The sequence below is a fragment of the Crinia signifera genome, chromosome 8 (assembly GCF_055691185.1).
Source record: "Crinia signifera chromosome 8, ASM5569118v1, whole genome shotgun sequence".
In the NCBI taxonomy this organism is placed as follows: Eukaryota; Metazoa; Chordata; class Amphibia; order Anura; family Myobatrachidae; genus Crinia; species Crinia signifera.
The window spans coordinates 110211398-110223488 of NC_139224.1; the positions used below are offsets into that span (position 1 = coordinate 110211398).

General features: G+C 43.8%; 1 protein-coding gene across 1 annotated transcript in view; it reads left to right on the top strand.

Annotated features, from left to right (window-relative positions):
* The first annotated feature begins 3543 nt into the window (after positions 1–3543).
* The window catches only part of RGS5 (regulator of G protein signaling 5), a 146460-nt gene continuing 137912 nt past the window's right edge, over positions 3544–12091 (top strand). The window contains exon 1 of the mRNA XM_083156968.1: positions 3544–3788. Coding sequence (XP_083013094.1) covers positions 3745–3788 — 44 coding nt within the window. The 5' untranslated portion in view covers positions 3544–3744. The remainder of the gene's footprint in view (positions 3789–12091) is intronic.

The window sequence follows — 12091 nt, forward strand, 5'->3', positions numbered from 1 at the left end:
ATATATAAATTTCAGAGAGACAAAGGCACTCAGAGGCTTGAAGAAGGTGAAAAAACTGGAGGAATTTTATTCCATAGCCTGTCTACGTTTCGGGGTCATGCCCCCGTCGTCAGGACAAAAAGGCAAAGGTAACCTTTTCCTTTTTGTCCTGACGACGGGGGCATGACCCCCGAAACGTAGACAGGCTATGGAATAAAATTCCTCCAGTTTTTTTCACCTTCTTCAAGCCTCTGAGTGCCTTTGTCTCTCTGAAATTTGTGCATGGATGTCTGTGTGTTGACACAGACCATCGACTTACGGCAACAGAGCAAGCTACTCTGCACCGCAGCTTACCTAAGCCCTGAGGGTTCATCCCTCTGTATATATATATATATATATATATATATGTATATACTAGAGATGTGCGGGCTCGCATTCCTCAGAACCGAGCCAGCACGGACGTCATCAATCCAGGCCCGGATACGAGCAGCACTCGGCGCTTCCCGCCTTACTCGAATCCGGGCGCACGGGCTAAACGTCATCGCCCGGCGTCGGATTCTCGCGAGATCATGGAACCCTTAAATTCCGCAACCTCGCGTTGCCATCTTCACTCCAATCTCGGAGAAGGGTAGGGAAGGGTGTGCTGCTGCTGTGTGTGGTCTCTGCTGGGGCCTGTGCTGCTGTGTACTGTGTCTCTGCTCAGTGATCAAGACATCACCATTGCAAGGATGACTGGTGCTGTGTTCTGTCTCTCCTTTGTGCTGGGGCCTGCCTCTGCTGAGTCTGCTCCTGTATAGTCAGTCACAGTGTGATAGTCCACTGGTGCTGCTAGTGCCACTGCCTGCCCTGCACTGCCTAGTGTCTGCTGCAGTCTGCTCTCTGCTGTTGCCACTGGCTAGTGCCTACTAGTACCTATTGCAGTATATAATTCCAGTGTGCTGTTGCCCCTGGCTATCAGTACCTATCACAGTATATAATTCCAGTTTGCTGTTGCCACTGGCAGTGGCTACCAGTATTTTATTTATTGCAGTATATAATTCTAGTCTGCTGTTGCCACTGGCTACCAGTATTTATCGCATTATATAATTCCAGTCTGCTGTTGCCGCTGGCTACCAGTATTATTTATCACAGTATATAAATCCAGTCTGCTGTTTCCACTGGCTACCAGTATTTATCGCAGTATATAATTCCAGTCTGCTGTTGCCGCTGGCTACCAGTATTATTTATCACAGTATATAAAAATCCAGTCTGCTGTTTCCACTGGCTACCAGTATTTATCGCAGTATATAATTCCAGTCTGTTGCCACTGGCTACCAGTATTTATTGCAGTATATAATTCCAATCTGCTGTTTCCACTGGCTACCAGTACTATCAGTCCAGGGGTGCCCACATGTGTGCTGTATCCATCCAGGGGTGCCCACATGTGTGCTGTATTTGTCCAGGGGTGCCCCCATGTGTCCTGTATCAGTCCTGGGGTGCCCGCATGTGTGCCGTATAATTCCAGGGGTGCCCCATGTGTCCCATATCAGACCAGGGGAGCTGCCCTTTTTTTAATGAAAATAAAATTAAGGTGTTTTTTTTTGCAAGGGCTGTTAAATGCGCTGTAGTCCAGGGGTGAGCCAAGAGTTCTGTATAATTCATGGGGTGTTGCTAAGTAAAGTGTGCTGCTCTTTTTTATAATTAAAAGAATACACATTTTTATTTTTACTGCAGGAATTTGTCTGCCGTATAATTCCATGCCTGCCGCCATGTGTGCCGTAACAGTCCAGGGGTACCGCCATCTGTGCCGTATAATTCCATGTGTGCTGTATCAGGTCAGGGGTGCCACCATCTGTGCCGTATAATTCCTGGGGTAAGCCAAGTCTGCCGTATAATTCATGGGGTGCTGCCAAGTGTGCTGTATTAGTCCAGGGGTGATGCTAAGCTTGCCATATCAGTCCAGGGGTGATGCTAGGTGTGCCGTATCAGACTAGGGGGGATGCTAAGTGTGCCATATTAGTCCAGGGGTGATGCTAAATGTGCCGCATCAGTCCAGGAGTGATGCTACCTTTGCCATATCAGTCCAGGGGTGATGCTAGGTGTGCCGTATCAGACTAGGGGGGATGCTAAGTGTGCCATATCAGTCCAGGGGTGATGCTAAATGTGCCGTATCAGTCCAGGGGTGATGCTACCTGTGCCATATCAGTCCAGGGGTAATTCTAGGTGTGCAGTATCAGCCTAGAGGGTATGCTAAGTGTGCCATATCAGTCTAGTGTTTGTGCCGCACACTTGTGTGGCTTATCATAGTTATCCAGTTACCTCGGTGCAACCTTTTGCCCTAAAAACAATATTGTAAGGTGTGAGCTGTTCAGAATAGACTGTAAATGAGTGGAAATGAATGTTATTGAGGTTAATATAGCGTAGGAGCAAAAAAAAAAAAAGTTTTTAACAAAAAAATCAGAACCCAAAACCCAAGAAATCCAAACACAAAACACTTAGGAGGTGTTTTGGCAAAACCCATTAGAACCCAAAACCTCAAGGTAATCAGAACCCAAAACCCAAAACCCGAAAAGTGGCCGGTGCACATCTCTAATATATACACACTTTGCTGGTGTGTAGTCTTATTTTCTACATTGCCAAGTGCCGCATTATTTGGATTGCATTCAATCCTGTCAGAGTTTGCAGGCACCGGATAAAGTTACTCTCTGTGAGCGAGTGCCGGGTCTATACTGTTATATATATATATATATATATATATATATATAAATAACTTGTGATGCGGCTTGGCACTCCAGCTCAGTACAGCAAATTCCCAGGTGCCTTCAGGTTTCAATAGGTAGCAAGGTTGTAGCGAAGTACAAGCAGGCAGCGGCACTCAATGGATTTTCAAAAGGTTGTATTAAATCATTCTCCAATGTTTCGGGGACGAGCCCCTTTGTCAAGGTGCAGGAACAACCTGCACCTTGACAAAGGGGCTAGTCCCCGAAACGTTGGAGAGTGATTTAATACAACCTTTTGAAAACCCATTGAGTGCCGCTGCCTGCTTGTACTTCGCTACAACCTTGCTATATATATATATATATATATATATATATATATATATTTGAGCAATCCATGCTGCATTAGATTGGCCCCTAGATTGCCAATTAGATTGGCCCCTAAACAATTTATTAAATTAAATTAACTTGTTGTATACGATATATAGCATGCATGACCATGTTACTTTATATATTAAGGATAAATTAAAATTGTAATTTTATGTTTCAAAACAGTTGTTACTGCAAATCCCTGGAAGGAAACTTTTTTGTTAGAATAAAAAATAATGCTGCAGGAAATGTGTGTGAAGTTTAAGTTCAACAGTTGAAATATCCATTGTGGTGAATACTTTTAGGGTGAATCTGTAGGGGTAATGATGTAATAGGACCCTGTACCACAAACAAATCCCATCACAGTCATTAACTGCATCCTTTGTACTTCTGAGCACAGCACTGAACTTACTGCTCTCCGGCTTGTGGTGTAAGGAAGGATCTCATTGGTTGAGGGGCTGGCTTACATCCAGGGTTAAACCTCTATATACTTCTGCTAATAAGGGACTACCTCAGACTAGTGAGAGAACCAGAGAAAGTGCTTCTGTCAGAGCTTCATCAGACACCCAGATACAGCTTCCACCAAAGACTGCAACAGAGACAGCTGGCTTCCTAAAAACAAAGGCATCCACTGAAGAGAGAGAAAGTTACAGTTTACAGATTACTTCTCAAAGATCAGCAACACTCAACACAAGCCAACATGTGCAAAGGATTAGCTGCCCTGCCCCACACCTGCCTTGAGAGGTGAGAAACTTGGGTGCACTGTCATTTCTGTGTCATGGTCATAGCACTTCTATGTCATATTTATAGCACTTTTTGTGCCATATTTAGAGCACTTCAATGTCATATTTATAACATTTTTGTGTCATATTTAGAGCACTTCTGTGTCATATTTATAGCACTTTCGTGTCATACTGTAGGTGTAGCACTTCTGTGTCATATTTATAGCACTTTCGTGTCATACTGTAGGTGTAGCACTTCTGTGTCATATTTAATGCACTTTCGTGTCATACTGTAGGTATAGCACTTCTGTGTCATACTGTAGGTGTAGCACTTCTGTGTCATACTGTAGATGTAGCACTTCTGTGTCATATTTATAGCACTTTCGTGTCATACTGTAGGTGTAGCACTTCTGTGTCATATTTATAGCACTTTCGTGTCATACTGTAGGTATAGCACTTCTGTGTCATACTGTAGGTGTAGCACTTCTGCGTAACAGGTATAGCACTTCTGTGTCATAGGTATAACACTTCTGTGGTCCTGGGCACACTTCTGAGTATAGTTTAGGAGTCTGCTCCTTCCTTAATACACATGGGACAGTGATTCTATTTGACCCACCAAGCTGAGAAATGTGCGGCTCCTGTAAATGCCGACGGTGCCCACACGAATGCCCCCCCTCGCACGCCGATTTCCCCACACACATGCAAATGGATGTTTAGCATAAACAGGTCTAAGACACTTCTCTGGTGTCTTAGATCTGCAAGTCCCTGTACGGATGGGAAGCTGGCGGGCAGCTGACATGCCCCCCGCACCCGTGCCCCCACCGATATTCCATGGGAATTTTGTTGGGCGTTCCCATAGTTGCGACCGGCACCCGGCATCCCTTAAAAGCAGTGTTGTGTGCGGGCGGCAGACGAATAATCAATTTGCCATGGCCGTTTGCAACAAGCGGCTGCACATTCGCATGAATGTTAATGCGCATGTGCAGTCATGAAACGTCGCGCAGGGGAGCGATTAAATCAGAATCACCCCCATGCTTCTTTTACATGTGGGTATACATACTGTTTGGATAAATCCAAGAGTGCCAGCTTCATTGCCTACCCTACCTATACAAGGACTCATTCCTGGAAGGGGGGCACCGGGTAAGCAGGACACATCTGACAACAGGGGAGTGCCGGTCAAGTGGGACTGTGATGCCACTGTATGTCCTGTGATGCCACTGTATGTCCTGTGATGCCACTGTATGTCCTCTGGTGCCACTGTACGTCCTGTGATGCCAATGTATGTCCTGTGATGCCACTGTATGTTCTGTGCTGTCACTGTATGTCCTGTGCTGTCACTGTATGTCCTGTGCTGTCACTGTATGTCCTGTGATGCCACTGTATGTCCTGTGGTGCCACTGTACGTCCTGTGATGCCAATGTATGTCCTGTGATGCCACTGTATGTCCTGTGATGCCCAGAGTAATGTCACACAGTGACAATGTGCTATGTGCTTGAAGTAGAGTAATTCTGTTTTCTTTCACCCAAATCTCATGTCTCATAAACAAACCCTAATAAAGCACAAGCAAACCACTAACTTTCCCCTAACAGAGCGAGACGTGCATTATTAAGCATCAGGATCTGCTCCGAATCAAACTTTATGGATGTGTAGTAAAATTGAGAAACTCAGGATATGCAACTTTTATGTTTTAAAGTCCAGGAGAAATAAGTATATACACATTTATATAAAGTTGATATGTACAATAAATAACTTCCTAGAGAAAGAAGCACTTATCAATCAGTACACACCTATTGATGCTACATTTGGAAATTGCACTTCTAGCTCACAAATATGAATAATGTACAGTTCAGTCATTTGTACATCTAATAGTGCAATCTCCACTTCACTGAGGATTACTCATCTTGTATTCTTTATAATGGATTATCAGAGCAGTTCAATCAAACATTCAGCTCTTAGAATGAATTGAATATATGAATAAGCAAATTGAATGTTATTAGGTTGGAAAAGCACTAGCTTTCTCCGAATCAGGCACTTCAATAGCTTTGAAGACTTCCGGTGAAATTATATATTTTTTCCATTTATAGTGTTTCTTTGCCAAATTTGCAAAATATAAGATTGATATGAAAGCACTAGAGATTCCCAGAATGATAAGTATATATATATATATATATATATATATATATATATATATATATATATATATATATATATATACTCCCAGGGTGGCCAGGCACTACCTCCTTAAATGTTGCTGATTGGGTGCTCGCACCAATATAAATCATACACAATCCCAGCGTGGGTGCTGCACTCCAAGAATACGTCTTTCAGTCGGGTAACGAAGTTTAATAGGCAACGTTTCAATGTCTATGTGACATCGTCATCAGGCTTAAACGACTGAAAGACGTATTCTTGGAGTGCAGCACCCACGCTGGGATTGTATATATATATATATATATATATATATATATTGCGCAAACAGCGCTTTCACTCACTTAGGAGGTTATTTTGGTTCACTCTTTCTGACAGATTTGGGTGGGGTTTTACGTCAAAGTGAGATCTATATTGCAGTGTAAAAATAAAGCAGTCCATATTTTCCCTGCACAGAAACAAAATAACTCACCCAAATGTATCTCTCTCGTTTAAATTTTACATCTGTCCCATGCAGTGCACATGGTTTGTCCATCTAAGAAGGAATTTGTCAGAAAGAGTGAACCAGAATAACCACCTTAGTGTTTACCAGTATTTCAATAGTGAATAGTATAAAGTATGAACATGGTTATACAAGTGATAATGGTGACGAGTAAAAAGATATTAATAAACACTCCAGAATCTGTGCTGTGTCGACAGAAGTTCAAATTGGCCTAATTTCTGTAGGACCATAAAGTACGTGTAGAAACTGGTATGACTTCTGCGCCTTCAGTGTTTAAAACAGTTTATATTGTCACAAGAAAGAAATGAAGAAGGGTTGTCACAATAGAAACCGTTTTAACACGGAAGGTGCAGCAGTCAAACCATTTTCTACTTATACACACACATATATATATATATATATATATATATATATATATATATATATATATATATATGGAGAGGGTACCCTTTCAATGCGCTACAGGAAATGTATGGGCAGCAACTAAGTGAGTCCCCCCTGTTAGTGGGGGAAAAGGGGAAGAATAGCAGACAATGGACAAAGTGCGCCCTCTTGGAATGTATCCACCACCAATAGAACAAATGGTGACAATGTGGTCACGATACAACAGATTTAATGTATAAAACAGATAAAATATAGCAATAAAACAATTTTTTCATCTGTGTGGAGTCATGGATTCTAAAACGGTCAACATGCACAAAACCCAACGCGTTTCGTCGTTAAAACGACTTCCTCAGGGGTAACCGTCCACAAGCAACTCAATGTATTTCAGTCAAAGTGTAATACAGCTTTCGTTAGAAAGAGAGGGAGTGGATCCGGTACTCTTTACCTAGAAGGGCGCCAGCGATTGAAATCGCGGTCGTCGGGGGTAAAAATCGCGGTCATCGCGGGCATCGCGGGCATCGCGGGTAAATCGGGATGGCCGCGATGCCCGCGATGACCGCGATTTTCCCATAGGGAACAATGTTAAAAAGGCTGATTGTCCGCGATTTCACTGTTAAATGCCTCAATGGACCCGATTTGGCCCTAGGAATCAATGTTAAATGGGCCACAGAGCCCAAATAAGCACAATTAACCCTTAAATGTCCCCCCCAATTTTTAACGCCACCCCACGATCCACGCGAACCCGAAGCGTGGCGAGCGCAGCGAGCCCGCGAGGGGCGGCGGTACGCGTCCTCCGACCTTTTCATGCCCTACTATCCACTAGGGCGTGGAGTGAGAATATAATAGTGTGGCGAGCGCAGCGAGCCACCGAGCCCGAAGCGTGGCGAGCGCAGCGAGCCCCGCGAGGGGACGCGGATACCTTCACAGTTATACGCGTCCCCTCGCGGGCTTCACAGGTGTCCGTGGCGACGCGACACCTGTGAAGCCCGCGAGGGGACGCGTCTACCTGTGAAGGTATCCGCGTCCCCTCGCGGGGCTCGCTGCGCTCGCCACGCTTCGGGCTCGGTGGCTCGCTGCGCTCGCCACACTATTATATTCTCACTCCACGCCCTAGTGGATAGTAGGGCATGAAAAGGTCGGAGGACGCGTACCGCCGCCCCTCGCGGGCTCGCTGCGCTCGCCACGCTTCGGGTTCGCGTGGATCGTGGGGTGGCGTTAAAAATTGGGGGGACATTTAAGGGTTAATGGGCTCTGTGGCCCATTTAACATTGATTTCTATGGCCAAATCGGGTCCATTGAGCCATTTAACAGTAAAATCGGGTCCATCGCGCCTTTTAACATTGATTCCTATGGGAAATCGGGAGCATCGCGTCGCGGGCATCGCGGGTACATTTATGGCCGGCCGCGACGCGACCGACACGATTTCCATGTTTAACATGGGTTTCAATGGGAAATCGCGGGCATCGCGTCGGTCGCGTCGCGGCCAGACATAAATGTACCCGCGATGCCCGCGACGGGCGCCCTTCTAGGTAAAGAGTATCGTGGATCCTTAGCAGATCTCAATCCTGATGCTTGTCAGCATCTAAAACATGAACAATTTCCATACCAAATGAAGGATGAAAGATGGGGTAATGTCCTGAAGAGATTCAGGATTACTCTTAAGTGTGGTACAAACGGACCTCACTAGTTTTAGTTAAGCAGCCAGATCAGGGACCAGACTCCAGGTACAGTACCTGGAGTCTGGTCCCTGATCTGGCTGCTTAACTAAAACTAGTGAGGTCCGTTTGTACCACACTTAAGAGTAATCCTGAATCTCTTCAGGACATTACCCCATCTTTCATCCTTCATTTGGTATGGAAATTGTTCATGTTTTAGATGCTGACAAGCATCAGGATTGAGATCTGCTAAGGATCCACTCCCTCTCTTTCTAACGAAAGCTGTATTACACTTTGACTGAAATACATTGAGTTGCTTGTGGACGGTTACCCCTGAGGAAGTCGTTTTAACGACGAAACGCGTTGGGTTTTGTGCATGTTGACCGTTTTAGAATCCATGACTCCACACAGATGAAAAAATTGTTTTATTGCTATATTTTATCTGTTTTATACATTAAATCTGTTGTATCGTGACCACATTGTCACCATTTGTTCTATTGGTGGTGGATACATTCCAAGAGGGCGCACTTTGTCCATTGTCTGATATATATATATATATATATATATATATATATATATATATATAAGTCCAGTGGTAGGATGTCACTTAAGCCCCGTACACACGGGGGAGATATATTGCTCAGCAATATATTGCTAGCAATACATTGCTGAGCAATATATTGCTCAGTGTCTCCTTTTCATCAGCGACCAGAGATGGTCGCTGATGAAAGGGAACCTCTGCCGGGGGTGCTGCAGAGGTAATTAGCTGGTCGCAGTAGCAAGCTCCTGCGACCAGCGATTAGAATAGGGCTGAAAACGGGAGCGCGCACCCGGCGATTTATTGCCGGGGCACACTTCCATCACTGGCAATATGGTCGCCTGCAACCATATTCCCAGCGATTATAGCCCCTATCGCCCCCGTGTGTACACAGCTTTAGAGTTTTAAAGCAATTATACAGAGTCTGTAGTGCAAGTAGGCTGTATCATTGCTTTAAAACTCTGAGTGACATCCTACCACTGGACATATACATTGATTTTCCGTGTCGTTGGCACTCACACCCAAGGTATAGGTGATGCTGGGGTAGCTACCAACATCTGAGGCAGATAAATATTCTAGATGTAGCATAAATGCAGCACCCACAATCAATAATTCAATGATCCAAGCTCCGTGCCCCCCAGCTATCCTCTGCGGGATCCAAAAAATAACGCAACTGATGGCGGCACTCGGGGCCGGCGCCACCACTAGGCAGGTTTAGGCATTTGGTCATAGGGCGCCGACCAGTGGAGGGCGGTAGTGAGCTGGAAAGCTACCGCAGAAGCAGCAGCAGCAGCAGAGGAGCAGGAGAGCCGGAGGAAGGAGCTCACAGGTAAGTGAGCATCGCACTCCCCCCAACCCCCTTCCCAGCAGCACGACGGCTACATCGCACCATCGTGCAATACCCCCCGGCGGCCGGGTGGCCAGATCGCGCAACACCCCCGGCGGCCACATTGCAGCCCCCCCCCCGTGGAGCAGTTGAGCGCCAGGGCACCCCTCCCGCCTGGGGCACTCCGGTTCCTAGCACCGGCCCTTGCGGCACTCAGCAAATAATTAGATCTCAGATGCAGGGGTGATGATCAAACGTTTTCAAAGTTTATTACTTCTTCATCAGGTGCAGAAGTAACAAACCCCAATCACCACCCCTGCATCTGAGATATAGTTATATATATAGTATATAGTTTGCACCGTTATATATAAAATCACTTCTATGTTTTCACCAGTAAAGAGTGTTATCTATTTTCTGGCTATTACCATTATTCTGTCATCGCTGCATAGACAGCTGTCAATTACACTCTTTAATCATTCAAACAATTAAATATAACCTATAATTAGTGTTTATGCCATTCTAGACAATGTGCGTTATAATATAGAAACATAGAATTTGACGACAGATAAGAACCACTTGGCCAATCTAGTCTGCCCCTTTTTTAAACATGTTACCTTAAACCATATTTGATTTTTTTGTAAGGATACCAATATGCCTATCCCAAGCATGTTTAGGGTGTTTAATACACCCTAAACTAAACTGTATACTGTACCTGCCCTTATGCAATACACATGTTTCCATTGTTTGCACTGAGAAAAAATAGGTGACTGGAGGAACCAAAAATAAAAACAGAAGTGAAAAATAGCGGAAAAAGGAAACCACATCTACTGTATATTGCCCAATTTGCAGTGATGCCTATTGTATGTAACTAGCTTGTTTGCATGGGAATTACAGCTGCAGCAGTGCATTAAATAGCTTATAAGGAAATCTACAGTATATACAGTATGTTTTATAGTGAGTGATGTGTTACAAGATAGCTCAGTGTCCTGATAAGTCCTACAACAGTAGAAGCCACTCAATTGTACACATCACAAGAGTTGTTAGATAGGACTCTAGATATAGGCCCTTATTCTGGTTCACTCGCAAAGGCAAATTCCTTCTCAAATGCACAAAACCATGTGCACTGCAGGTAGGGCAGATGGAACATGTGCAGAGAGAATTAGATCTGGGGCAGTTATTTTGTTTCTGTGCAGGTAAAATACTGACTGCTTTATATTTACACTGCAATAGAGATCTCTCTTTGAAGTAAAACCCCACCCAAATATAACTCTCTCTACACATGTTGGGGGAAATTTACTAAAGGAAATTTGTAAAAAAAATAGGTGTATTTGTATCCAGAAATACACTTATTTTTGACATTTACTATCCCGAAAATACGGCAATTCGTAGTCGTATTGATGTGCTATCAATAAGAATACAAATTGCAGTATTTTCCCCCGTTGTATCTGCCCCACCTGCAGTGAACATGGTTTTGTCCATTTGAGAAGGAATTTGCTTTTGCAAGTGAACCAGAATAAGGGCCAAAGTGTAATGTACTGTACAGTAGGCATAATATTAACCTGAGAAAATTCATTTTCCAAAAGTTACTTTTATATCATTAGCGTCAAACTTGCGTCATTTCATAATTTTATAAAGCCTTCTCCTTCACAGTATGTAAGTATGTATCTGTCATTTAGTATCAGCGTGTCTTATGTACAGTGGTACTGTAAGCTGCTTCCTATTAATCTGTTATAACATAACTAAAGGAAGATATCTTATGCTGCTTTCACATTGCCTAAATGTTTGAGACCTGGTATTTTGAAATGGTATTTAAAACGGTATATCACCATTTAAATCCCTTTCACACTGCACATAAATACAGTGTCTCAAGCAGGTTTGCAGTGTGAAAGCAGGACAGACAGTAGCTATAAGATAGCGTAGTGCATATGTAATGAGCCGCTCATTACATATGCACTGTGCTCTTATAGCTACTGCCTGAGTCCTATATACCAGTTCAGAGCCATTCACACTGCATAAAAAACGGCTCTGAACCGTTATTTGTAACCGGTAAATGCAGACTGGTGCTTTCACACTGCAGCTCTAACCGTTTTAAAGGGCTAAAAAATAAACCGGTTAAGAGCTGCAGTGTGAAAGGGGTATGAGTTCGTTGTTGATAAACTATAGATTCAAAATACCAATTTTAGGATTTTATTTGCAGGTTTTCATTATGTACAAGATGGTCTGTTGTTAAAAGTCACCTTCATTCCTAAAATAGTTTTCACAAACTGAAAGG